At 53.0% G+C, this 27,947-nt stretch overlaps 1 protein-coding gene and 1 long non-coding RNA gene across 8 annotated transcripts; one reads left to right on the forward strand and one right to left on the reverse strand.

Moving 5' to 3' along the window:
• Positions 1 to 6,652: 6,652 nt before the first annotated feature.
• Positions 6,653 to 22,948, reverse strand: LOC125643232 (sestrin-3). 7 transcript variants are annotated; one of them, XM_048865529.2, is made up of 11 exons: positions 22,836 to 22,902; positions 17,433 to 19,477; positions 15,178 to 15,277; positions 13,188 to 13,391; positions 12,508 to 12,690; positions 12,012 to 12,245; positions 11,804 to 11,915; positions 10,973 to 11,091; positions 10,055 to 10,245; positions 9,188 to 9,332; positions 6,653 to 8,266 (listed from the first exon to the last, which is right to left on the reverse strand). In XM_048865529.2, the coding sequence occupies exons 4-11, from the start codon at positions 13,380 to 13,382 to the stop codon at positions 8,177 to 8,179; spliced, it is 1,269 nt and encodes a 422-aa protein (XP_048721486.2). In that variant the 5' UTR covers positions 13,383 to 13,391; positions 15,178 to 15,277; positions 17,433 to 19,477; positions 22,836 to 22,902; the 3' UTR covers positions 6,653 to 8,176. The 7 variants fall into 7 exon arrangements, with proteins under 7 accessions (XP_048721486.2, XP_048721483.2, XP_074988722.1 ...); XM_048865526.2 differs by lacking the exon at positions 17,433 to 19,477 and having other exon boundaries at positions 22,836 to 22,942; XM_075132621.1 differs by lacking the exon at positions 15,178 to 15,277.
• On the forward strand, positions 21,772 to 27,868 carry LOC142073255 (uncharacterized). The gene is made up of 3 exons (XR_012670060.1): positions 21,772 to 21,912; positions 23,708 to 23,911; positions 26,731 to 27,868. It is a non-coding gene; the product is annotated as an uncharacterized LOC142073255 (long non-coding RNA).
• The last annotated feature ends 79 nt before the right edge of the window (positions 27,869 to 27,947 follow it).

Genomic DNA, 27,947 nt, shown 5'->3' on the forward strand with positions numbered 1-27,947 from the left:
AGGGGGGCATTCCCCCTGCATGACCAAACGCTTGCAGTGTCAGATGTGCTGTGCTAAAGAAAAGCTCCATTTAAGACTTTAATTGGGAAGGCTAATCTACTGCCAGGTGGCTACATTAAACTGGGACAGAACACAGCAGGGCACATGGAGGGAATGCAAGGCAGATGGTTGAAATGAGAATGGGTATTTTAGATGCTTTGTCACCCTAGCTTGCCCTGGCTTTATACCTCTGAGCTAGAGTCTTGTCTGTTTATAACAACACTCAGACTGACATTGTTCATGAGGCTCCCACCCTCCAGTCCAGAGCTGAGCAGCTCGGTGGGAGGCAGCTCTCACCTGGGCCTAGTCTTATTTTAGGCACATATGTACTGCTAGACTAGATCAAAGCCAAGGTCCATCTAGCCCAGTGACCCCTCTGTGAGCAGCACCAGATGATTCAGAGTAAGGTGTAAGAACCCCACTTAGCAGATGTAGGATAACACCCACCCTCAGGGGCTCATCCTAATCCCTAATTAGAGATTGTTTTAAATACTGCAGCATGAGGTTGAACAAATGTCCTGCCCTCCCCAGAGGTGAAAGTAAGCCAGTATGGCATACTGGTAAGAAAGCTGGTACACAGCCAACTGTATGGGCAAGGCCACTGATGGGGAGGGCACAAAAGGGGCAGCTGCCTCACAGCCTGGCAATTTAAAAGTGCCCAGGGCTCCCAGCAGTGGCTGGACCTCCATGCCACCGGAGCCCCAGGCAGCATGGGTTGGGCAGCACTGAAGGGCTGGCTAGGGGAGTCTGGCCCCAGCCCTGCCCCTTCTAGGGGCCCAGAGTTGCCCCCCTCACCCTGGTCACCCTGCGTACTGCTAAGTCCGTTAAGTTACTTTCACCCCTGGCCCTCCCTTGCTGCCTCCAGAGGAAAGTGGGGCTAGAAATTGTTGGGGTAGAGAGCATGCAACCTGTGAGAAGTGCCAGGAGGGGGCACTCCACCTGCCTTATTCTGCTTCCTGGCCACAGCATCTGGTGAGAGGCTAAGTGCAGGTCAGTGTAAATGGAGAAGGGGAGGAAATTTGACCTAGAGCAGGGTACTGCTTGAACGGTGTCCCCATTTCCATTACATCTTTAGTACTCCTGCTATTGCAAGAGCTGTACCCAAACCTGTCCTGTAATGGGGCCATGGACTAGCTGTGGACACTAACTATTCCAGTACTGTTTGTTGCTCTCCATGGACTAGTACATACCATTCCTCCCACCAGAAAACTTGGGAACACTCCACTGTTACAAAGCAGCTCTCACCTGCCTCTGCCAACACAGCTGTGTGCACAAGGCAGTGAGAAGGAATCATACTAGGCTGGCAACTGCTCTGTGCATTGCCCCCATGGCTCATGGGCCCTGATGGCCTGAATCCCAAATGAGGGAGTGATGGTACTTTTTGCTTTATGCTTAAGAAGAGACAGTGAGTGGCAGCTGAGCTCACAGCTGTGGGCCATGGGATCTGCTGTCTCACTTTTGGCAGCAATAGTGCAATAATCAGCGTGGACCTGCTTACTTATGGAATTTAGGCATGGGGGTGCAACATGAGACTTTCACCATATCATTATTAATCAATTGGGGTATAAATATTGTACTTACATTTCAGTGTATAGCACAGAGCTGTATAAACAAATAATTGACTCTCTGAAATCTTAGCTTGTACTGACTTCCCTAGTGCTTTTTATGTTGTAAAACTAGGCAAATAGCTAGCTGAGTGGATGTCCCCCCGTCTCCCCCCCCCCGAAGACCTGTGTGTATCCCTAGGGATACTTGTACCACAGGTTGAGAACCACTGCTCTGGAGTGCCGCCCTGCCTCCTCCCTCTGCAGCAGAACCGAAGGTGTTTCTGAAAACAGACCCCAGAGAGAACATTCCTCTGCTACAGCTCAAGGGTTGAGGGGAGGAGCGTCTGGTTTAATCAGTCAGGTGCCAAGCTCTTGGTCTCCCTCCCTGCCAGGGGCCCTGGGGGGAACCAGCCCAGGGGCACATGCCACAGCTGTGCAGCCTGTGTAAGAGGACAGTTGTGGGGTAGGGTGCCACCTGCTGGTGAATGGGCAGCCGCACTCAAGCAGCTTTCTGATAACTTCAGTCACTAAGGGGTCAGCTCCTTAGTGACTCCAAAAGTTCCCTGACTGACTTCTCATGCATGCCTCCCGCCCTGGGCAAATGCTTACACATGCAAAAAACACTAGCTGCTGAACAGGGATTAACAGACTAAAAGTCTACAGCTCCCAGCTGAGTAAGAGGGGATGCCCATACTTGGGAAAGGCTAAGGCTAGCAGAGCTGTGAATGCCATGGCCAGGTCTTGGGGTCTGGTTCTGTGGTGCCTGACATGAGTGTAAAGCAAGCAGGAACTAGGCCCCACTAGAAGGGGAGGGTTCGGTACCTACTTTGCAATGAGGTTAGTGACTACACAAAACAGCAGGAGCCAGGAATTTGAAGTGACTATTGTAACTGCCACTGTCCTTTTAGGTAAGAGGAGCTACTGTTCTTCACTCCTGCTAGAGGAGGAGGCAGAAGTGGGACTCACATGCTTGCTGTTTAATCAGTGGTCAGCATGTAGCCTAGAAAGCTTCCTGGTGCAGCTCAGATTAAATCCACAGTTGCTGGTTCAAGGAAAGTACAAGCCCATTACCTTAAACTTTTCCCCCTTCAGATGAGAGAATCTGAATATGTTAGAGAGGTTGAGTCAGGTCCTTGGAAGTAGGGAAGGTTGCCCCAGCCTTTTGTAACGCCATAGGGCAATAGAAACATGGTGGAACCTTGCCTTCCCTCTGACTAACAGGAGGGCCACTGTTAATGGGGCAAAAGTAGAGACATTGCTCATCATTCAATAAGGATAAGTGCAGGATCCTGCACTGAGGACGGAAGAACCCAATGCACAGCTACAGACTAGGGACCGAATGGCTAGGCAGCAGTTCTGCGGTGACAGTGACAGTTCTAGGGGTGACAGTTCTAGGGGTGACAGTGGACGAGAAGCTGGATATGAGTCAGCAGTGTGCCCTTGTTGCCAAGAAGGCCAATGGCATTTGGGGATGTATAAGTAGGGGCATAGCGAGCAGATCGAGGGATGTGATCGCCCCCCTCTATTAGACACTGGTGAGGCCTCATCTGGAGTACTGTGTCCAGTTTTGGGCCCCACACTACAAGAAGGATGTGGATAAATTGGAAAGAGTCCAGCGAAGGGCAACAAAAATGATTAGGGGTCTGGAACACATGACTTATGAGGAGAGGCTGAGGGAACTGGGATTGTTTAGTCTGCAGAAGAGAAGAATGAGGGGGGATTTGATAGCTGCTTTCAACTACCTGAGAGGTGGTTCCAGAGAGGATGGTTCTAGACTATTCTCAGTGGTAGAAGAGGACAGGACAAGGAGTAATGGTCTCAAGTTGCAGTGGGGGAGGTTTAGGTTGGATATTAGGAAAAACTTTTCCACTAGGAGGGTGGTGAAACACTGGAATGCGTTACCTAGGGAGGTGGTAGAATCTCCTTCCTTACATATTTTTAAGGTCAGGCTTGACAAAGCCCTGGCTGGGATGATTTAGTTGGGGATTGGTCCTGCTTTGAACAGGGGGTTGGACTAGATGACCTCCTAAAGTCCCATCCAACCCTGATATTCTATGATCTCTTGCTGTGATGGTAATGAGTGACTATGCTAATATCTTCAAGCCTCTGAGCACCTCATGGTGAACAAAAAAGCAGGCTAAGCTGAGTGCTTGGGCATTTAAAATACTGCCAGAGCCACTTAGGGTATGTCTACACTGCCCCCGTTACAGTGCTGCTGTGGCCGTGCTATGAGGTGGTCAGTGCAAAAAGAACAGGAGGACTTGTGGCACCTGAGAGACTAACCCATTTATTTGAGCATAAGCTTTTGTGAGCTACAGCTCACTTCATCGGATATTTTCCACTGAAGGCAGCCGATGCAGTGAGCTGTAGCTCACAAAAGCTCATGCTCAAATAAATGGGTTAGTCTCTCAGGTGCCACAAGTCCTCCTGTTCTTTTTGTGAATGCAGACTAACACGGCTGCTACTCTGAAACATGGGCAGTGTAGACACGCTTTGTCACCGGGGGAAGAGCTCTCCCGGTGATTAAAAAAATCCACCCTGCACAGGCTGTGGTAGCTTTATTACCGGGAACGCGGCTCCTGGCGATGAAGCATGGTCTACACTGATGCTTTCCTGCACTAAAACTTGTCACTTAGAGGGCTGTTTTTTCACACCCCTGAATGACTAAAGTTTTAGCACCAAAAGTGGCAGCGTGGACACAGCTTTAGTAACCAACTGAGTCCCACAGAAGTTTGGTTTGTTAATTGCAGCCTCAGAGCTAGAAGTAGAGCTGTGTATTCTTTCCTCCTCCACTAGTAATGAGAAAAAAAATTCATGTCAAACTAAAATGGCAATTTTTCAGAGATTTACAGCAAATAAATGTCAATATTTAGAGGTGGGTCAACATGAAACATTTTGTTTCAACCTGAAACTTTCATGTTGATTTCATGTATTATCCGCAAAGGACTAGATTCACAAAATCATGATGTGGGGAGGAGAAGAGGACCTCTCTTAGAACCATGGTTTTTTTATGCTCCTAGGCTACAGAAGACCCAGGGTCACTTTTACCTTCTGGCTGATGTACACAAGGCATTTGAACTTGGGGCTCCTGCATCGTGGGAGTGCCTTAGTGCCCCTGGGGTATTTCTCAGTCTAGCCTGATTAAACAGTTTAATGCTACTGTGAGCTTGTCTCCCCCAGATCCTAGGCAAGTCTATCCTCCAGGCTACATCACTCACTCCTCCGGCCTAATGACTGTTACAAGTTGCCAGCATGGACCCCCACCTCAGAGTTAAAGGTGATGAGAGAGCTCCAGCATCGTTTTTCTGACAAATGCCCTGCATTGAAAAGTTTCAGGGCAAATAAAAAAGTTGACATTACTGAAACCGCAACATGAGATTGGCTATGCTGGGTTAGACCAATGGTCCATCGAGGGTTCTGTCTGACAGGAGCCAGTACCAGGCCTTCACGGGGAGCACAGACGAGGGCAATAGGAATGAGCCACCTGTCTTCTCCTCCCAGCTCCTGGCAATCAGAGGTTTAGGGTCACATCTCTGACTGTATTAATCAATAGCCATTGGTGGATTTATCTTCCACGAATTTATCTTTTTTTTTTTTTAGCCCAGTTAATACTTTTGGCCATCACAACATCCCCTGGCTATGGGTTCCACAGGTTATGTGTGCATGGTGTCTAAATGTACTGCCTCATGTTTGCCTTAAGGCTGCTGCCTATTAAATTGGGTGACCCCTGGTTTTTGTATTGTGGGAGATGGTATATAAAACTTCTCTGTTCATTTTTTACACATCTGTATTATATACCCCTTAATCTCTTTTCTAAACTGAACTGACCTAGTCATTGTAGTCTCTCCTCACATGGAAGCCTTTCCATACCCTTGATCATCTTTGTTGCCCTTCTCTGTACCTTTTCAGAGATGGGGCGACCAGAACTGGACAGAGTATTCAAGGTGTGGGCACATCATGGATTTCTATCCCTTTCCTAATAGGCCCTAACACTGTTAGCCTTTTGGGCTGGGCTGCTACTGTGCAGAGAGCTGAAGTTTCCAGAAACATTGAGTTTTCCCACTTCAGTCAAAACTATTTGGCAAATTAGACCTATTTGCAAATAATTTAAGGTTGACCAAAACTGCTGTTTTTCAGCACCTACACTGCCAAAAAAACCCAAACCCCTCTCCCCGCCCCTTCTCCCAGTTCTGTTCAGAAGTGATAGAATCCAATGGGATCTGCTTGGTTTACATCTTACAGCTTGTCTGGCCCAAAGGGTAGATAATCAGCATAGGAAAGAAGCAGCTGCTTCCACATTGTCATCAGTCCCTGCACAGCTTTGACTCTGTCTTTTCAGAAAGCCTCCTGCTGAAATGTTTGCCTGGCTTGTGCTATTCCAGGGATCCAGAACAACTCACTTGCCCACCCACCTTCTTTGAAGGCAGGCTGCCCTGGCAGAAGTGAAGCCTTAAACTCACTCCTGTCCTGTAACCTATGTGGTGGGAGGTGAGGTTAAGGTTACCCAGCACCCCCCCTACCCACACACCTATGGCAGCGTTGCTCCTTTCTTGCAGTGAAGTCCCGTAGGTTCAGTTAACCCTTTTCACGTCCGAGTCAAACTCCCTGGGCACTGTTGAGCAGAGTGCTGCAAGACGCCAGAGCTGTTCTGGACAGCAAGGGAAGAAGTGCTGCTGTGGGAGGGAGAGATGGCCAGAGCAGCAGGGCTAGCAGTCATTTCCGAGGAGGGACAGTGCATCGGCTCCTATTGCCATGGAGCCAAAGGACACGAGAGGGGAGAGGAGTGCCCTCTGTCCTGACTAGCTATGGAGCGCATACAGCACTGCTGCATCTCCAGGGGCGCAGGCAAAGCTAGGAGACTTCAGGAATGCAAGCACTGCAGCACACAGATGACCAGACCTACTGTAGAAAGCCACCGCACAAGCTTCTCCCCCGCTATGCCAGTGCGGCTCGGCCCTGCCTGCCACCAGAGCAGATGGACCACAGCACACTTGTACAAGGGTTAGCTCTCCAGCCAGGGCAAGTGAAGCTCCCCTTCCCCTGAAGAGAGATAAGCCAGGTGCAGATTGTGTCAAACATAATTATATTCATAGCAAAAATAGGCTTTTTCTGTAGCTTCCACACAACGTTCTCTCCACACAAGTAACCAGGTTGACCTCACACTGGCCTCCCAGTCCCTGCCCCTCCAGACTCCAGTTACTAGGAAGGTCCCAGCTGTGTCCTCATGCCCCAAAAAAGCTCTTTGGAGAAGGGGCCTCTGTACACAGCCCTTACCTGAATCTCCCTCTGAAGCTGGGCCAGCCACCGAGCCAAGGACAGCCCAGCACAGCATGCTCTCCTCCAGCCAGAGCGGTAACAGGTAAGGCAGGTTGTTACTCCTCAGTCCCTCCCAGGGTCACAAGGAGTGTTGCAGCATATGGATCTTGCCCATGGCAAAGAGAATGAGGTGCAGGCCCGTGTGTGCATTGTAACTGTGGGTGGAGGCTGGTCAGTCTGGAGCTGCTGCAGTCCTAGGGCTGCCATCCCCATAACAGGAGGTGATTGAGGCTGTTCCAGTTGACCTGACCGATCAAGAGCAAACAGGCCCATGGCCCACATGGCAATACCGAGCAGCAAGTGACCCATCCCAAGGCTAGTGCAGCATGGGCTAGGACCCAGCTCATGTTTGGATACAATGACCCCCCTGGGCTATCTGTAGAAAGGGGGGCTCGATAGGAGACCCAGAGGGTGGGATGCAGGTCCAAGAGCCCAGCTCTATAGAAGTGAAACATTCCAAGCAGCCACCTCCAGGAGCTGGGGGCAAGAGCCTGTCCCTGGGAGAATTCAGCCTGTTGATCACTGCACCTCCTCAGGAGTACCACAGCTTGACCTGTACTCAGCATGGTGCTGCCGGGAGGTTGGCAGCATAGCCAAGAGCATATGCAGGAGGCTGGTTTCCCTCCAGTACTGTGCTGGGGAGCGGGAGGATCTGCTCGTCTCTGAGAACCTGGGTCATAACCAGTGCTCCTCCCTCCTGCTCCTGTGACTAAAGGAGTTTCAGAACACACCCACAAGCCACCCTACCAACTGGGATACTCCACAGTAACTTCATCACCCCACAGCTGCTGCTTCTGACCAGCCAGCCATGCCCAGTGTGATGCTGCTGCAGTGCCGGAAAGGAAGCAAGCTTGCTGCTCTGCCCCAGGGCTGGAACGCATACAGGATCCTGCACTGGGCTGCCCTCATGGGCAGGCTCCTTGTGCTGCTTGGGTGAAGGGGCTTCCACTGTGGATGGTTAGAGCCCATCTCTTTGAAGAGAGACATGCCCTCAACCTGCCCATCCTTCCCTCCCTGCCCCAAGTCTTTGGGAGTCTGCCATGGACACATTCACGTCTCCAGCTTCACACCGAGATCACAGCAACACGGAGTTGCCTCACAGCTTGGTAATTGCACATAACAAGGTCACTCATCGTGCCCCATAGAAACAGAATAGTCAAGTAAGTTAGAGAAACCCATCGCAGTCAGTTCTAGCCCGATGGTTCAAGTATGGAGTCCATGGAGAGGTAGGGATGCGTGCACCACCCCTGCCATAACCGAGCCACCCCTGCTCTCTAGGAGATCATATACTGGGTAATTGCTCGCAGTGCATACAGGAGCTCAGCTTGCATTCTGGCTTCCAGGATGAGAAGGTTCACGTGGACCTGAGGGAGCAAAAGACGGGCTTAGGCTTGGTGCAGTTTGCTCAGCGCACTGACCTGTGAGCACGACTGTCAGGGCAGGTCTAGAGGGGGCAGCCCCAGGACACTGAGCCCTTCACGCCCAGTGTTTAAATGCTAATGGAGTCCTTCTGGCCTGGGCAGGGAGTCAGTCAGCCTGTGTGGAGAGGATGGATTTGCAATGCTAGAGATCTGCTAATGCTGCAGGGCTATGAGCTGCCTGCACTGGAGAAGCTGTGAGAGGGAGGGATGTTCAAGTAGATCCAGACCAAGCCCTGTATGGACTTCATGGCCCAGTGGATTCAACTGTTCTGGGGGTTTTATTAGACCACAAGTTCCCTCCCACCCACAGCCTGCTGTCATCTCTGCAGGAGCAACTACAGAGAATGTGGTAGTCAGGGGCCCCGTCTGCCAGAGCCTCCCAGAGAGGCTCACTCCAGTAGGAGAGCAGCTTCTCCTCACATGCGCCTTGCAAGCAAGACTGGTGCCGAGAACAATTCTGCCCTTCAAGGTAGACACGGACCATATGCAGAGGCTTTGCTTCTCCCGGGTGACTGCAGCTGTTCAACATTGCGCAGCTCAGCACAGGTCGCAGTACAGCAGAGCACAACTAGTGTCCCAAGATTGCTTGCAGCTCCATCAGTGACGAGGCCTCCAAGAGTCTCACTCCCTGATGCCCAGTTCCAGCCCCACAGGAGCACCCAAGTCCTGTGTTCCCTGGATCCTCCCTGACACCTCTTTGGTTTGAAGGAAGGACCTTGTGCGGCAGCTCTGATCCCTTCCCACCATTGGGCTCAACCCAACAGCTGCACAAGCTTCCCTTGAAGCACTGCTGGCTCCAAAAACTGGCCAAATAGACTACATGGAGATATTAGATGTGCCATGCTCTCCTCTGATCCCCTGTACCTTTTCACTGTGCTTGAACTGCTTCCAGAACCGGCCAAACATTTCTGGGTTAGTCTTCTCTGGGTAACAAGTCACAGTTTTAATGTAAACTTTGAGCATCCGCTCCAGAAAGTGATTCACTTCTGCGTAATCATAGTCGTCGTACCTGTGGGAAGAGTTCCAGTGAGAACCAGCTTCCATGTGCCCACCTGCCACAACCTTCTCTGGGATCAGGACAGCAGCCAGAGGAGCTGGAGTGACCGCTTGTATCAGGCCCCTGCTACTCACGGATCTGGAGGCACTAGGCTTACATACAGGAGTGACAGTAGCTGACAGCTGGAGATGTAACACAACACCTTGGTTCAGGGGCAATGGAAGCTCCCTAAAAGGGGGTGGGGGGCGCGCCACTGGTACCAAAAACATGGCCCCGCCCCCATGTCACCCCTTCTCCCCAAGCCGCCCCTTTCCCCCACTCCCCACTTGCTCCTCTCCACACCCCGCTCACTCTTATGGCTGGTAAAAAGCGAGGGTACAGCAAAATAATTCTGCTGCTACCTAACGTAAACCATACCCGAGCCACTCCCACACAACATCCTGAGAAGGGGTTGGGGGGAGCACCATGGGCAACCCCATCATCCCAAAGCTCCGCCAGGTATGAAGGCTCATGTCAACCTATCCCTGTTGAATTCCTCACTGACTCTCTTAACCGGCCTGGAAGATGTCCCAGAAGGTTGGGGAACAGAGATAGCTGTAATGTCCCCATTTCTCAGGCCAAGCTCCCCTCCCAGATGGATCACACATATACTACGAGTTAGATTTTCTCCAGTGACAACCCCTTGTAGGCCTTGCACTGAGACCCTTCCCCCTGGCCCTGTAGGGCTGGGATACCTGATTCCAAACATGCAGTGGATATAGTTCCAGATGCCCCGTTTGAAGACAGAAGATTCACAGCCTTGCCGCTTGGCCATGGCATTGCTCTGGAGACCGTCAACTGTACGGAACTTCTCATCCAGGAGGTGGCCAACGTCAGAGTAGAGTCTGTTTACCAAAGAGAATCCATGGTCTTCCCAGGAGTAATCCTGCCAAACAGAGCAAGATGCCTTCAGCGCCAGAGAGGGAACTCAGCGCAGGTGCCCCATGAAATGAGCCAGTGGAAAAGCCACCGAGGCTGAAAGCGGTGTTGTGTCAGTGTCTCTTATGTCTCAGAAAGGGCAAGCTCTTGCTGGAATCAGAACAGCAAGAGGTTTTCCTGCTTTGCTAGCAGCCTCTAGTGGAGCTGTCAGGTGCAAGAGGACATCTGATCCTGCTATTGGAACTTTGGTGACTTTGTATCAGGCCCCTGCTGCTCACGGATCTGGAGGCACTAGGCTTACATACAGGAGTGGCAGTAGCTGACAGCCGGAGATGTAACACAACACCTTGGTTCAGGGGCAATGGAAGCTCCTGAACAGAATCTGGCTCCTCCCCCAGAGCTGTGCTGGATCTGCAACAGCAGAATACTCATCTGTCCCCAAGGTCAGTAGTTCTGACTCATCTCTCTCCACAACCTGCTTCTTGTAAGATGGGGCATCTTGACAGTCACTTTTCAGAGTGACGCCGCACCAGGACAGTGGCTGGTGTAGCCCTCTCTCACTCTGGTTTACATGGCCCCCTGTGGATGCTGCTGTTTTAATCTAAGGCATGTGAGCCTAGCGCAGCTGCACGGCATGCTGTCACCCTACTGTTGACACGGACAGAGATCCTGGGCCCAGACTCTGCTCCTGCCTTCCAGGGTCACCCCATTAAAAAAAAGAACAAAACACTCACCTGGACTCTAAATATCTGGGTCTGATCTTCATCTCGCCTGGCAAAGTCCTGGTATCCAAAATCAGGGTCCTGCACATAGCAGGAGAGATCTGTGGCTCTGACGATTTCCCCATCAAAATCTGAGGGAAAAAGAGCCCACCGCCACCCACAGGGGAGATTACAACAGATCTGCCACAAGTTTATGCTGCTTCTCTGCAGCATTCAGCAGCAAGGGGCATGGTCTCCCTCCAGAGAGATCTCCTGGGGCATGGAATCCCAACCCCCCACAGCATTACTGCCCCTCTGAGCTTGCAGAACCAGCTAAGAGTCAATCGCAGCCAAGCGCTCTGGTACGTGTTTCATGAGCGTTACATCCCATCTAAACCATTCTCCCAGGGCAAAAAGGATTCTTACAACGTTCCCTGGGGCTTTCTTCACTTTTGAAACAGACGAATCAATGGCACTTCCTTTCCCTCCCTTGGGGAAAGAGGTCGCTTCAGCATCATTACTTTGCAGGTTCCCTACAGGCACATTTGTGATTTCCTCTGCTATTCCTACTCTTTATGGTCCTGGAAAACATCAGTCCTCTCCAATGATCTGGAAGGGTGTGAATTAACCAGTGTTAAGGACACAAACCCCCAATTCCACACTCCTGCAGCCCCCACCAGATACTCTGCTTTGCAAGGAGCTTGGAGGTAACTCTTTGTAGTACATCCTTCTAGTCCTACAAAGAGAGGAGAGTCCTGGGTGGCAACTGCAGCCTCTACAGGGACAGGCCTAAATTGGGGGCTTGCCCTTCTCCTGGCAGAGACCTCTGGGGTGTCAGATCTCCAGCCTGCCCCTTTGGATTACCTTCCTCTCTGTCTTGTTGCGGTGGCCTCATTTCCTCTCGGCCCTCACTCTCCAGGTGGATCCTCTGAATACGTTCCCGGAGCGATTCTAGCTCCACACAGGAATCCAGAGACTGCGTGGGAAGACATTACACAACTCTTAATCAGCCAGCAGTCCTCGTTCTGCTGGCCCCCTGGCCGCTGGGAAAGTTAAATCCTTGGTGGCTCACCCGTTTGCGGTTGATGTGCAGCAACTCCAGATTACAGCTGTTCCCGCTGGCGGACTCACAGAAACACTGGTTCCCTGGCAACGTTGACTTCAGTATGCTCCTGCCATCCAGCCACTCCAGCTCACAGCCACAACCAAAGACAAAGCTGGCAAGAGCATGGTAATGCGCCACGAGGACCACAGCGTGGACCAGCTCTGCCAGAGACCAGCTCTGCTCACTGATCTTCAGCAGCTTCTGTGGGGTAGGTCAGACAGAAACTGATAGCACAGCAAGAAAACAGACTGGGTTACTGGCTGCCCCGTCCATCAAGTGACTCACCAAGGTCTCCTCCCTCGTCATGCAAGGCCCCCTCTCGAAGGAATCTGCCAAGGGGGCCATGCATGATGGGAGGAGTGGGGAGCTCTCAGCCCTATGTTCCCTTCTCATTCCGGTCTCTGTAATCCTGCCCATCAGCCCACACCCAGACTCTTCACATCCATGTCCCACGTGCAGTTACCTCTATGTGTTCCTTGCTGATGAGCCAAGGCCGATGAGCCAGGATCTTGTTGATCTCATTAAGATTGCGGAGTTTGGGAGGGATGAAGTCCAGGCCCCGCAGCCACTGGGGATCTCCCCCCACTCGCAGGAACTGCAGCATGTGCAGATTCACCAGATACCAGCACTGGTGCCGAGCAGCTGCCTGCAAGAGCAACTCAGACCCTGAGTGCATGAAGCATGGCCCTAGCAGCTTCTCCAGAGAACAGTGCAGTATCCACAGGGCCAGGGGCCCCACCCAGATAACCAGCACGAGCAACTTTCTGAAGACTCCAGCTGAGCATGAAGTCCAAGGCCACCCACCCAACGAGAAACTTTGGCGTCTAGCTAGGGCCAAGCCACAAAGGATATTCCAAACTCCTGCAGAGGGATGCAGAGACAGAACCTAACTGAGGCCTTCAGCAGGGAGAGGTGACCCCAGACTCTGGCAGCACAGAATAATGGCGACCGAGGGCAGAGCTCACCCTTGCCTCCTCCATCACTGAGCTTCCTATGGAGACGTGGGAGGTACTAGACACTGGGCATCAGCCAAGCTAAGGGTTGAGGGCTCCACAGGCTACCGTTATGCCCTGGCAGGCTGTTGCCATAGGAAGGAGGCCTTTACTTCAGCTGCTTTCCAAGAAGCGAGGGTTTGGCACGTACCATGATGGCGATGTAGTGTCTGCAGGCAAACGGCAGCGGGCCGTCCATGTGAAGCAAGTAGTGCTGTATCTTGAGGAAGCTGTCCAGATACTGCGGGTGGTACCCCATCTGCTGTGTCACTGCCTCCAGGCGCCCCCGGCTGGCCAGCGCTTTCACAAACAGGAACTGGGGACGCTCTTGGTCGCTACTGGTCATCTTCACTACCTGAGGGAGACAGAGGCCCAGGATCAGAGTGGGCCCACTCCAGCAGGAGCTGGCTTTCACTTGGGGGCTTGGAGTCTGCTGGAGAGCTGAGAGAGGCTGAAATAGCACCAGTCCCAACATCGCAGCAGTTGGCCCTTGTAAGCACGCCCATGGCTAAGAGAGCTAAGCAGTAAATGTCACAAAGGGGAAGCTGAGGTTCCCTTGTTTCGGGGCAGATTCTTCCTATACGGTCCTTGACCCAAGCCCGCTAAAGGGAAGGCCAGGGGTTTGGACAACAGCCATTTCTCTGGTCAGAGACTGCCACGCTGGGTTTGGGATTCCAAGCAAGGCTGAAACAGGAGGCCAATACTGGCTACAAAGCGGGGAGCTTGTTTGTAACAGGCATGACTTTACCCTCTTGTTAAACTGGAAGCTGCCTGAGTCATGTCCAGTTCGTGTGTGGAGCAGTCTCCCCACGGAAAGGGCTGGAAGCACCACCGCTTGGGGGCTCGAATAGTGGATGAAGCTCTGGAGAATAGGAGTAATCTTGCTTCTGCCCAATGGGGCTGGAACAAGAGGGATTCAATAGGGCTTTTCCATTTCAGTGCACAAGGCCTTTATCCCTACTCAGAAAGCGCTCTCAAAATCTTGGAAGCAGCGCTCCTGTGCCGGTCTGGCTTTCTAGGGATGGCTAGTGCCTCTGGGCCTCTGGCTTGTGTCAGGAGAACGGGAGCACCTGTGGGGCCAACAGTCCCATTCAAGAGTAGTGACTCAGCTCCTTTTGCATCCTTTTGAGAAGAATGCTGGAGGCAGGGAATATCCAGCTCACTCAATACTGGCGGGAGGGCCCACACCTCCTCAGAGCAGCAAGTTGAGAGTACAAACAGTGGTGTCCTAGGTCCTAGGATTTCCCCTCCCTGCAGGGGAACGTGGCCACAGGCAGTTCGCAGAGGAGCCAGTGCCCAGCTGTGTCATTCCAGTGAGGAGTCCAACTGTATGGGAGAAGGTCAGGGACTACAGGGCAATGCACATGAACCCCATTATCCTCTTACAGCAAGTGCTTCTGGCCAAGGGTTTCTTTCTTATGTTCCTTGTTACCATGGCATCTGGTCACCATGGTCACTCACCCCAACAAGCGAGAGGCACACCTACTTTTACTGTGGGAGTCTGAAGACAGGCATAACCTCTCACCTTTTTTGGTTAGCAATTAAGCACTCCTCCCCCAGTCACTCCCTTCTGCAAGCCCCCTTGGCTACATGCAGCAACAGGACCCATTAGGGAGTTTAAAGAAGAAGCCACTCCTCAACCAGAACCTGCCTGAGAGCTTGCTCTTTTGGGAAGACTGACTCGCACAGTTAATGCGGTGAAGAGATCAACACTGAGATGTTTCTCTCCCCAGCCCTCTCCCGCAAAACTGTGAGCTTACACTCACTCAGCCCATAGTGCTCGTCAGCTCCAGACAGCCCCTGCCCCACCAAGGCCGCTGCAGGCCTTGGAGTTATTCTCTCTGGCCAGGAGGTGAAGCCTCAGGAAGGCCAACACACGCTCTTGATCCTTATAAGGATGATGTGTGATCAGAACAGCAGAAAGCAACAGAGGACATAAATGCTAGATAAAGAAAGCAGGCACTTGCCCCCTGCCCCCTTCCCCACTTTCAACCCCCAGCTCCCTCTGGTCTTCACAGGTAGTTCGGCATGAAGACCACCTGACTACTGGTTTGTTCTCTTCTGCTTACAGAGCCAGTCCCAGGCCAGCCAAGGGAGGGGAGGAGGAGCAATGCAGAGGGGCCCAAGCAGTGCATTCTAACCTGTTGGTCAGAGTCATGTTTCCAGCTTGTGCTGAGCGTCAGGGCTCCTGTAGGTGGGAGGATTGGGTCCTATACAGGAATCCAGGCAGCACACTCTCAGCTGCAGCAAACCAAGAGTACAAGCTTGTTACCTATCCTAGGTAGACACTAGCCTGGAGAAGACAGGCCTATCTGTTCAGTCTAGTACAGGGGCACTGCAGAAAAGTTAGTTCTCTCCCCATCCTGGTGCTAGATTAGCATCTTTCCTAAGAAGTTTATTCTACTCTCTTGCTGCCCCCACCATAGCAGCTAGAACCTCCTGGGACAGCAGCTGCTCTCCAATCGCAAACTGGCACTGCTGGGCAGGAACAGACAGCAAGTGTTTTTCTCCCCACAGTCAGTGGTATTCTCAGCTGTAGGCCCCATGGAAAGGGGATCAATAAGTCAGCCCCGTTTGCGGTGAGTAGGCCACAGCTCTTAGAGTGATACTGCAGTGAGTGTCTGAAGTTAGCCAAGGGACCACTGAGCTAGAAGTGAACCCACCATGCCATTGTTTTCTAGCTAACCTGTATGTTTTTAGCCTTAGGGCTAATGAGATTAAAGACGGATTAAAAATTCTGTCATTCCAGCTTCCACCTTGCTTTCCCTTCCCGCCCTTAACTCCCACCCAGTTTTAGCAGCCACTGTTTCAGCCACCGGTGGGTCTATAAACCTATGCTTGTCCAAAAGCTTGGAATGTAGCTTCTAAGTGATCTAGAAGGTTATTCTTTAACTGTTAGAGTGACAGCAATATTGAGGGATGGAAAAGCCAGACTGCATCAGCAACCAGTCACCCAATTGAACGGTCTTTCCATTCGCTCATTTTCCTGTACGTTAGCATTGCAAGACTCAGTAGTGACAAAAGCTTAAGTGAAAATTCATTTGCACCTCTGCTGTAGCTCCTTCTCCCAGTGAAGCCCATGATCCTGCCACAGTACTGCCCTTTTGGGGAGATAAGACGAGATCAATCCCTTTGAGGCCACGGGGAGCGCTACCCACTTCCAAATACTTTTGGAACAACATCTGAGCGCAGTTTTGCTCCCTTGCCTGCAGCAGGGTTGTGGGGGGGACAAACAACCCCAATAGATATAAATAAAAGAGACGCCTGGCTCCTCTTGTCAGCGTATAGCAGGGGAGAACAACAAGCCAGAAATCTGTGCTGAGTCTTTTGGGCGCATGCACTCACCAGACAAGGGGAATTCTGCCTCCTTAGGGGAGGAAGACCAGCTTTGCCAGGCAGTTATGGGATCAAATAATATATGTTGACTCTTTCAGAGTTCTGTGAAACTCTGCAGCTACCTGAGACAAGGTATGGCTGTATCCCCCTGGGAAGATATCCAAATAGGGGACCAGGAATTTCCTGTCACACACAAAGGCCTAGGAAAGTATTGGGCTGTTGCTCCTAGTTATCGCTGCGAGTTGCCACATCCTATTGTTCCAGCTGCTGCTGCAGGCTGCCGTGCCTTGCCACTACCTCACCAGCTCCCCAGAGCAGCTGGCCAAGGGGGGATGGGGCACATCAGCCTAGATATGGAAGAATAAGCAAGCAGTAAGGTGGCTCTTTACCCACCATTTACTTCTTTCTAGCCGCTGGGGAACTATCCACAGTGACTCCCAAGAGCTCTTTGAGTGGCTCTCTCCTGCTCTGTAACCCTGCCTCAGTGAGTTTGGGATCCCCTGTAGCAGGGATTCCCACAAGCCACTGCAGCAGTGGCCAGGCTTGGGGCAGAGGAAAGAGATGCATCAAATTTTAATCATTGCTCTTGTAAAAATCCACAGTGCCCCTTCAGGGGTGCTGGAACAATGTGTGCAGTGCGGGTGCTGAGAGCCATTGACCCAAACTGTAAACCCTGTACATGATGGAAACCACTTCACACCAGGGGGTGCGTTAGCCCCCTACCCCCAGAACCCGTGCCCCTTAGATCTGGCCTCAGCTGGGGAACAATGGCAACAACACAGGCCCAGCAAATATTTCACTCTTGGAGACAGTGCAGTGCATGTGCAGCTTTGGAGCCCGCTCTTGCCTGTGCACTGGAAGAAATCTAGTCACTGCGAGAGCTTCCATTCAGTTTGCCCTCGAGCCACAGAACAGGCTTCACTTTCAACAGTGGGACTTTTGAGAGGCTATTCAAAGGCAGTAATGATCAGGAAAGCGAGTAAGCAGAAACGCCCCCATCTTGCTCAACATGCCTTCTCCCAGCACATCTCCAGGTCCTCCCCCACTCCAAAAACCCAACCTGTCAGCAAACATGTTTTTGCTCCTGTTAGAAATGCAGAAGTCAGTGGGGCCGCAGGAGGGCAAGCCAGATTCTATTCTGCGTTACCCATCAGTGCCCTTGGCTCAGTTCCAATACCGGTTAGCTGTGATCTTGCAAGAGGTAGGAGAAGCTGGCTGGATTGTCCGTGAAGCTGGCCTGGGTGGTGTTTTAGGAAGTAGTCCTGGGGCTTGTAAATAAAGCCAGTCTGACACAGGCAGAAAGTGGTTGCCATTAAAATCTTTTACCATTCTGCCTTTGCATTCCCTCCCTTTCTGGGCAAAGGATTTTGCAGCATACAATGGCAACCCCTGTAAGTACAAACGCAGCCCCAACCACAGGATGCAGCAGTCTCTCTCGCTGGGTCATTTTGAGGCTTTGCAGATTGAAACACTCCCAAGCTGGGTCCAGCTGTCATACACATGGGTAATTATAGCACATGGACTGATGTGAGGGAGGGGCACTTATCCCTCCTCTACTCCCTCCGCTTCTACTGGGTGCGGAAGGAAACTGCTTCCAGCCTGGGATCCTAAAACCCATACCAGCACACAGAGGCAAGTTAGATGCCTTGCTGTGCATCCTTCCCAGGGTACTCCAGTGCCCCAACCCTCTCCAACAGGGCCTTCCTCATCCCCTCTGCCTGGATACCTCATCTATTCTCCGGCTTCAGTTACGCTCTCTAATCTGGCCTGGCCCCTCTACGCAGGTCTGTACTTGAAATGGTCGCTGCAAATGGCCTTCTCCCAGCACCAGCTCATACTCAGCACAGAAACAAGAGCTGCTCCTCCCCCGCCCACAACAGCATTGTCATCATGTCCCAGACTCCCACCCATGCTTTTAGTTGATTCTCCCCATCAGCTCCAAAATCCATCTCTTTTCTCTCTACCCCTGCTCCCAAACCCTGTCCCATCCAGCTCCTGCAGCTTTCCCCGAGTTTCACACTGGCACTCCAGCTGGAGTTCTCTCCCCAGACCCTTACCTTGGATTCTTTTCACCATCTGTGTCACATTTCAACTCTGCACTCCCACCTTCAGGGACCTACACAACTCCACCCCACCTTCATCTTTGCCCTTGCTCCCATCTTCCCAATTCAGGCACTAAGGTCAAACTCTGCCTTTTCTCATGCTGCGCCCTACATGGGAAACATCCTCCCAATCCCATGGTCACCCTCCTCAGAGCTCATTTATTAGCCAGCCTTACCCATTACATTCTTGTAAAAAGCAAAATCCAAGGTGGAGCCACCAAGATGCACACATAATGGTGGCTGTGTGAACTCTCTGGGTTGGTTACCTCCAGCTGCGCTCTGGAGAAATGTAATGTTAGCTCCTCAGGCTAGGTTGCATGCAAGCACACCTGGGACATAGGATAAATAAAAGATAGGAACCCTGCCTAAGGGCACCTGCCCTGACATTCCCAGAAGAATCTTTTGCCAAAGCTAGAACAGAGGACATTCCAAAATTGTACTCCCCTTTGATAGGCTGACAAGCGCCTGATCCAAGAGCCTGGGGTTCTCACTGAGTTATTCACATCAGTTCAGAGGCTGAATGCTAATTAACATTTTCCTCCCCGCTAGAGCGCATAGCTTGGAATGTCAGCCGGTTTCCAGTTCTGTAGACTGTAAGCTCCTCAGGACAGGGGCTGAGTTTTGTCCGGTTCCCAGGTGCCACTTCATTTGAGTTCACCACATCTCTGCCCTCTGTTCCAAGTGTTTAAACTTCCTGGGGCCAGAGTCCTGCCAAGGCAGGTGCTGTCCAGCATGGAAATGCACAAAGCAGCCAAGCTTTCCTGTTCCACACTAGGGGAGGTTGGCCAATCAACAGCTGAGTCAAGCAGCACTGACCAATCCTCTGTGAACAGGATGCATGCAAGGAAGAGTCAAGCCAGCGGCCTTCCCAGCTCACAGCTCGAAAACAGAGGGAGAAGAGAGACTTTTCAGGGCATCTATCACACAGACTAGAAGAGGGGCTGATGAGCCATGTGATTCCCATAGGATAGCAACAATGCCAAGTGCACACAGCCTTGAATTCCTGAAACATCAATACAGGGGAGCATTAACATTAGATACATTTAAACAGTGACCTAGAAGCTCTTCAATCTTCCAGGAGTCAGTTTCCCTTGGCAGTGCCAGGGCCACCTCGAAGGTGCCGGGAGGATGGCAGTTCGGGGATGCAGCAGGGTTTGATGACAGCAGCAGCAGTCTGAAGTGTCTCCCCGGCCATGGGGAGGATGGCAGGTGTTCTGATGCAAGGCATACATTCCAAAGCTCTCCTGATTCAGTTCACTACTTAAAATCTTGAACAGCTTTTCCTGCAGTTCTTTGAGAAGCTCCTGTTCCCCTTTACTGCCCAGCAGCTCTCTGTACCAGAGATAGTGGGGCGCAACAGTGCAAAATTACTCAGCTCCACACCGCTAGGTGGGCCTTTCCCTCTCCTCCTCACAACTTCCCCTTTCTTAAGAGCATTTGTTAGCTCAAGTTGCCGTGGGGGAGGTTTAGGTTGGATATTAGGAAAAACTTTTTCACTAGGAGGGTGGTGAAACACTGGAATGCGTTGCCTAGGGAGGTGGTGGAATCTCCTTCCTTAGAAGTTTTTAAGGTCAGGCTTGACAAAGCCCTGGCTGGGATGATTTAATTGGGGATGGGTCCTGGTTTTGAGCAGGGACTAGATGACCTCCTGAGGTCCCTTCCAACCCTGATATTCTATGATTCTGACACAAAAGAGAGTTGGCTTTGGTGCATTTTTGAGCTGGGTGACAATGTTCTCGCCCCACTTCCCAGGCTCAGAGGCCATAATCCCAAGGACTGCACTTGCAGCTTGGCCCCTGTATTGCTGCCTTCAGTCCCCTCCCACTAGCTCCCTGGCTGAGCTCCCAAAAACAGATCTGAGTTCTGGCTCAGCCTGAAGCCAAGTGACGTCATTCTGTCAGCAGGAGAAGCAGCATGCAGAGCAGCGCATGCTGCAGCAAACAGCTCTCACTCGCTTTCTATGGGTCTGTGCTTTCTGCCCCTCTGGGCTCGGCTCCTCACCCCCACTGGACTCAGAAGTGCCCAGCCTGCCTTGGAGGTTTGGAAGTCACCAGAACTATTCAGACACTCCCCACAAGTTCCCATTTGAAGAAGCCTGTGGAGCCTGGTTACTGTACATTAATGAAACCTAAATCAACTCATGTCCATCTTCCCAGGGTGTCATTTCCAAGAGCAGGCATAGGAAGCAAGGGCAGAAGGGACTTGTTCTCTTCTCCCCACATCAGGTCCACTGCTGGGAGTGGGGAGCCCCTGGCTGCTGAAAAGCCTGTAAGCTCTGTTCAGGTACTGTGGGCCTCTTGGGAGTGCACAATACTTCACAGCCCACTTCAGCATGGGACCCAGCACAGAGAGAAGGGTGTGATGAGGGTAAATAACTGTCTGCAGAGAGCATTCCTTAGGAGACACTGAACCGCCCAACACTGCATGTCGGGGCAGACTGTGTTCTGCGCCTGTCCTGTTGGTACTATGGTGAGGTCCTCTTCCCCCAAAACCCCCACCCCCCTTGGCTCCAGTGAGAGAGAATTCCCCTGCCCAGGACTCCAGGAACCCCACGCCATACAGGTGGCTCTGGAGACGCTTTCTTCTCCCCTCTTCTCTCCCTGGCTATTTGGTATCCCAAATTCCTAGAGCCATTAACCATGCGTAACAATTTCAATCTACCAGGAGTGGCTGAGGCTCTCCGGTAGAGCCTTTCCGGTGTCAGGGAAGAACTCTAGAAGAGACCCCACCAGGTGCCCGAGGCCCTGGGGAGAAGGCTGACTGAGCAGTAAGCAGGCAGGCGGAGACACAGGACCCAGACTCGCTGTTCCTGAGGCATCAGAGTCCAGCTCTAGACGACTGCATTGCTGGGCGGCAGCGCCCACTGGGTACCAAGGCAGACCTCCAGCAGAACGCCGCACAGCCCCCCGATACAGAGCGCAGGGGGGCTGCTGTCAGGGCCAGGAGACAGGGCCCTCTCCCTGGGCAATGGCGAGTCCAGCATGAGGCAGTGCAGGGTTGGGAGGGGGACGGGGCGCGCTTTGCTCTGAAGGCTGGCGGGGGCTCCAGGGAGCCAGGCCCTGGGAGAGCCCCAGAACGGCAGCACTGCGCTCGGGCCAGGCCCCGGGACTCCCCTGCAGCAGCGGAGGGAAGCGAGCACGTCCCGGGGCCTCTGCCCCCGCAAGAGCGCCCGGCCCCGGCCCGCCCCATTGTCTCTCGCCGGCCGCAGCGCAGGCGGAGCGCCCCCGGCGGGCAGCAGCGGAAGTGCGGGAGGAAAGGAGAAAAACAACTTTGATTGGCAGTGATGGGGAGGACGAAGCATCCAGCATCCCAGGACAAAGAACTGCACCGGGCTCGGGGGATGCTGCGGGCTCCTGCCCCGGCACCTGCCGGCCGGGCTGCGGGCCAGGAGAGGACACGGTTCCCTCCGGCGGCCAGCGCTCCCCGGGGCTAGGAAAGGTGCGTGGGGAGGAACGGGGCCAGGAGCCCGGGCAGCGAGGCAAAGTGCCCGCGGCAGCTTCCAGGCTCCTTCCCCAACTTTCCCACGGGACTCCCCCACCTCCGGGACAGGGGCGGATGAGCCCGGGAGAAGGGGGCGGGGGCCACTGGAGGCCGCGAAGGTCTACGCAGCTCTGAGTGCATTGGGGTGGGGGGCCCCCGAACTGGGATGGAAAGTGACCTGCGTCCTCACCTGGCCCTGCAGCCGCTGGCCCTGGTTTCCGCGGGGGGGATACTGGGGGGCGCTGGCGCTCACCTGGCCCTGGTTTCCGCGGGGGGGGGATACTGGGGGGCACTGGCGCTCACCTGGCCCTGCAGCCGCTGGCACTGGTTTCCGCGGGGGGGGGGGGGATACTGGGGGGCACTGGCGCTCACCTGGCCCTGCAGCCGCTGGCACTGGTTTCCGCGGGGGGGGGGGGGGATACTGGGGGGCACTGGCGCTCACCTGGCCCTGCAGCCGCTGGCACTGGTTTCCGCGGGGGGGGGGATACTGGGGGGCACTGGCGCTCACCTGGCCCTGCAGCCGCTGACACTGGTTTCCGCGGGGGGTGGGTACTGGGGGACACTGGCGCTCACCTGGCCCTGCAGCCGCTGGCACTGGTTTCCGCGGGGGGGGGGGGGGGACACTGGCGCTCACCTGGCCCTGCAGCCGCTGGCACTGGTTTCCGCGGGGGGGGGGGATACTGGGGGACACTGGCGCTCACCTGGCCCTGCAGCCGCTGGCACTGGTTTCCGCGGGGGGGGGGGGATACTGGGGGGCACTGGCGCTCACCTGGCCCTGCAGCCGCTGGCCCTGGTTTCTGCGGGGGGGGGGACACTGGCGCTCACCTGGCCCTGCAGCCGCTGGCACTGGTTTCCGCGGGGGGGGGGACACTGGCGCTCACCTGGCCCTGCAGCCGCTGGCACTGGTTTCCGCGGGGGTGCTCCGTGCTCGGGGGACACAGAATCATGGTTAGCAGCCTGCCGGTACCAACCTCCTCCACCGTCTGCCCAGGGAAACTGCAAGCCGGGGCAGAGCTAGGGGCAGGAGCTCGAAGGGGGCGTGCCGGGCTCACAACAGCGACCAATCGCTGTAGAGATGGGCGAGAGCACTGTAAATCTTCAGCCAATCCGAGCCTAGGGGCTGGTGTCCGGCCGGACCACGTGGAGGACGGTGGAAAGTTACCTGCCTGTCAAGGGATGTAGTCCCGCCCACTCCCGGGAAAGGGGCGCGGCTTCGCACGTCGGGCGGGCGGGGAGCCTCGTCTCCTGGCCCCGCCCCGGCAGGGGAGCGGCGGCCTGAGCCGGCCGGCGGGTTGTGCTCTGGCGGCTGCTGTGCGCTGCTGGGGCCGGGTCTCCTGCCGGGAGCCAGCCCGCACTTTGCAGAGGAAGGCGGGCCCTGGAACTGGGCGGGTGGAGAAGCTGGAGCAGCCCTGAGCCTCCTGCTCCCACCCCCTCAGCAGCCTGGGGGCTCTGGGGGGAGGGGGCTGCAGCCTGGTGCCCCCAGGGTGGACAGAAAGAAAGCCAGCTCTTGTTCCCCTAAGGCAGCCACGCGGGGCAGGAGCTGTGCATCAACTGGCCACTTGCCAGCCCAGCAACTTCCAGACTGGCTTTGGTGGTGCCCCAGGGAAGGGCTGAGTGTTGCTCCCAGCTCCTGGTGCCATGCAAGGAGCCTCTGACATGGCCTCTCCTGGCTTGGCTCCTTCCTCCCTTTTCTCTCTGGTTTCTCTCCCTTCAGGCAGTCAGTTTTATTCTCCTTGTTTTGTCTTTCTTGCAGACTCTGCTCACCCCCTTCTTGGCCCTTCTGTTGGGCATTTCATTTCTCATTCCCTCCCCCTGCTCCCACCCCCCGAAGGCTGAGCTGAGAGCTGCGGGAGCAAAGGAGAGAAGCTCGGGCTGGCAGGCTGCTGGCTGGGCTGGCAGGCTGTCCATGTGGGCTGTGGTTACAGCCCGCTGCATTAGTGGCCGTACTCGGGGGAAGGTGAGTGGCTTCCCTGGAATTACTTGCAGATGTGGCAGTAGGTTTGCAATGTAGGAGGGAGGGTGTAGCTGGATTTGTATAGCTGTCCAATGAGTATGGATCTTCTCTGCTCTGTGCCCCCATGAACTGTGGGCCCAACCCCCACAATGAGAAACACTGTACTAGCAGAGGCTGATCTAAAAGATGGTGCCTCCAAGTACTCTGGTAGAAAGACCTTCCCCCAGCAGCTGGTGGCAAGGAGCTAGGCTTCTCAGCTGGATCTTGCGCCATCCCTCCCCAGTGGAGACCCTAGCCTCCTCTTTCCGTTTCTGCCTCTGGCTAATAGGTTCATTCCTTCATATAGCAGGTGTCTTCTCAAGTCCTTACACTAGTCAATAGTAATAAGATGTATTACTAAGCACACCTTGTCTGTGGCATCTAAGAAGAAACAACTAAGAAAAAAGGGCCTTGCTTTGAGCTTGGACCCAATGGGGGTGTGTGTGTGTATGTGTTTGTGAATGTGTGTAGTCTGGCGAGTTCAGATGGTACAATCCTGGTGTCAGGTATGAGGTGTTCCTCTAGGTCTAGGACCTGTCAGAGGACTTTGGAGGGCATCAGTAAATAGACAAACCGTGTTTCTCCTCTGTAAATTGGTGACAATAATATTTCCTTCTCTCCCTTCCACAACAGACTGAGGACTGATTAGTTAATGTTGTCAAGGATTCTAAAAATTTAAGCCCTATACAGAAGAGATATTTATTATTGATTTTTTTTATATCCAGAGATCTTCCCCAAACAGTGAAATGCAGTTAGCTGTGTGGTGGAAGGAGACAGCTGTGTAGCAATCACAGCAATACCTCTCAACTTGGCCAAGGCCCTAGTGCAGGACACAATGTGTGAGGAAGGCCCAAAGGAAGGGACACTACATGGTCTCTGGGAAAGCTTCAAGGGGAATGTGCTAGAGGAGTGTGCTAAAGTACAGAAAAGGGGGTGTGGAACCCTTATATTTGAATGCTTATAACAGAAACGAAAGGGGAAACGCCTATGGGAAGAAAGGCAGTAGATTTACTGTGGAACAGCCTTTGTTTAAATGTTATTCATAGTATTCAAACACTATGTACATTATTTTATACTAGTTGCCATGTGCTTGGTGTGCGTTAAGTATTTGTTTTACTCAGCGAGCCTATGGTGCACTCTCTTTGAAATGTATCAGAGGAGTAGCCATGTTAGTCTAGATCTGTAAAAGTGGCAAAGAGTCCTGTGGCACCTTATAGGCTAACAGACTTATTGGAGCATAAGCTTTCGTGGGTGAATACATCTGACAAAGTGGGTATTCACCCACAAAAGGTTATGCTCCAATAGGTCTGTTAGTCTATAAGGTGCCACAGGACTCTTTGTCTCTTTAACATGGCTACCCTGAAACATTTCAGTCTGTATCAGCAAAAAAAAAAAAAAAAAAAGCGAGGAGTTCTTGTGGCACCTTAGAGACCAACAAATGATTTGGGCATAAGCTTTCATGGGCTAGAACCCACTTCATCAGGTGTATGAAGTAAAAGATACAGGAGCAGGTATAAATACATGAAAGGATGTGGGTTGCTTTACCAAGAGTTAGGTCAGTCTACCGAGATACATCAATTGACAGAATGAGGAGTAATGGTCTCAAGTTGCAGTGAGGGAGGTTTAGGTTGGATATTAGGAAAAACATTTTCTCTAGGAGGGTGGTGAAGCACTGGAATGTGTTACCTAGGGAGGTGGTGGAATCTCCTTCCTTAGAAGTTTTTAAGGTCTGGCTTGACAAAGCCCTGGCTGGGATGATTTAGTTGGGGATTGGTCCTGCTTTGAGCAGGGGGTTGGACTAGATGACCTCCTGAGGTTCCTTCCAACCCTGATATTCTCTGAATTCATGTGTTTATACCTGCTCCTGTATCTTTTACTTTATACACCTGATGAAGTGGGTTCTAGCCCATGAAAGGTTATGACCAAATAATTTGTTAGTCTCTAAGTTGCCACAAGAACTCCTTGCTTCTCTTTGAAATGAACACAGGATTGTTACCATCAATGTCCGTGTTTTGCCACCTGCCCCCTGTGCTGGAATTTGTCCCGTCACAGCAGCAGGAACTCATTCCCAGACAGCTGGTGTCATTCACAGAGCACACAGATCCCTGTGCAGGTGGAGAGCAGGATGGGGACTCTGGCAGGAGGCTGTAGTTGCTTTTGGGCCGACGGCTCTGTCCGTGACATGTGGTTCAGGTGTGTTCGCTCAGTGCCATGCCATCCAAGCTGGCTTGAATATCCCGGGAGCGTGATGGGGACAGACACATGTGAATCCTGCCCATGCCAGGTTTAAGAGCAGCCACTCTCAGGGCAGGACCGTCTATCACTACAGCTCTCTTTGTGCTTGTAGTGTGACTGGACCATGTAGCCCTGTTTCTCACATAGTTACTCTAGGACCAGGGATATCTCCAACCGCTCGTAGCAGTGGCCAGTGCTGTGCTGCCTGGCAGTGCTATTCAGGACCAGATCTGGGCATAGTGTTGTGGGGCCAGGGCAGTCCCAGCGTCATTGGGTTATGCTGAGAGTTGCTCCTGGACCCTCATTCTGTGAATGCAGCGTGACATTCCTAGACAACTGTTGTGCTCCTGCCCTCGGGGCCCTTTGCTACCAGCAGGCTACCAGGCTGGGTGGCCGTCAGCCTGCAGCCACAGCCCAAGTGCTTCCCGCTTGCTCTCCTCCCGCTGGCTGAGAGCTGGGGGTGAACTAGACCACCTGAGCCGCATCTTGGCTACTGATCAGCTGGTTCTTGTCCAGTTAATAACAGACGATCCTCTTCCTCCTTCCAGCCTATTAGAAGAAGAGACCGCGATCTCTGTTGACTGGATCTGGGAGCTCACCAGTGGCCAGAGCTACTGTTCCAGTGCAGCGGGCCTGATTCTCCACAGTACGTCCCCTTGCTGGGCCACATACCTGAGTGCAAAGCGCGCGTGGAACGCTCTCAGTTCGATGCCAGCCTTACAGCCCCAGGTCCAGGTCTGGACTAGCTGTACTCTCCTGCTCCCTGTGCTCCTGCTTCATTCCGTACCTTGTCTCCTGGGAGCTGAGGCTGGCTCTAAGGCATCCGTGAGCTCCTCAGTACCCCTGCTCCATTCCCGACAGGGCTGTCACTGAGGACGTGCATTGTCACCATTACGGAGTGCCAGGGAGCCTCCAGTCCTGAGACTCCACTGCAGCTCCTCCACGGCCAGTCAATCTGAAACCCGGGCTAACGCTGAGCGTGCAGCCCCACTGCTAGTGGTTTTTGCAGAGATGGCTCCTGCTGGGGTGAGGAACAGCTGACTTCCTCCTGTCTTTAGTCTTGGCTCCCGGCAACTGTTGGGCTGACAACAGGAAGCTGAGTCAGCAGATCAGCTGCAGTTGGTGCTTGGTTTTTATTTTATTCTCCCAGCAGCCAAAAGAAGCTATGGTTTTCTTGACACTTGTCCTGGGGGTGCAGGGGTGTCTATGGTGGAAGGTCTGATGGGGACAGGAGGAGAAGTGAGTCTTTTAAATCAGGGATGTCCATCAGTGCTTTCCTTTGTTCCACACTCATGTGAAAAGGTGAGATGTGCTGGGTGAGCAGCACCTTTGGGGACTAGCTCCTCTCACCGGCTAGGCCCCAGTTACCTCGCACAGTATCCGGAGGAGTTGGGCTAGGACAGAGCACCTACAGTGACTGAAGGAGCATCTTTAGACTCTGACTGTAAGGTCAGAAGGGACCATTGTGATCATCTAGTCCAGTGGCTCTCAACCTTCCCAGGCTGCTGTGCCCCCTTCAGGAGTCAGATCTGTCTTGCGTACCCCCAAGTTTCACCTCACTCAAAAACTACCTGCGTACAAAATCAGACCTAAGAATACAAAAGTGTCACAGCACAGTATTACTGAGAGATTGCTACTTTCTCGCTTTTACCCTATAATTATAGAATACATCAACTGGGATATAAATCTTGTGCTTACATTTCAGTGTATAGCATAGAGCAGTACAAACAAGTCATTGTCTGTATGAAATGTTAGTTTGTATGAC

Source organism: Caretta caretta, chromosome 9 (assembly GCF_965140235.1).
Source record: "Caretta caretta isolate rCarCar2 chromosome 9, rCarCar1.hap1, whole genome shotgun sequence".
Taxonomy (NCBI): Eukaryota; Metazoa; Chordata; order Testudines; family Cheloniidae; genus Caretta; species Caretta caretta.

What these genes read in the sequence shown, in the direction of transcription:
- LOC125643232 (XM_048865525.2), bottom strand. Translation starts at nt 22,901, where the DNA reads ATGATTCTGTGTCCCCCGAGCACGGAGCACCCCCGCGGAAACCAGTGC. An exon ending in GACACTACATCGCCATCATG is followed by an intron (nt 12,691 to 13,187) that starts GTACGTGCCAAA and finishes TTGCTCTTGCAG; the next exon opens with GCAGCTGCTCGGCACCAGTG. An exon ending in CCCAGATATTTAGAGTCCAG is followed by an intron (nt 10,246 to 10,972) that starts GTGAGTGTTTTG and finishes TCTGTTTGGCAG; the next exon opens with GATTACTCCTGGGAAGACCA.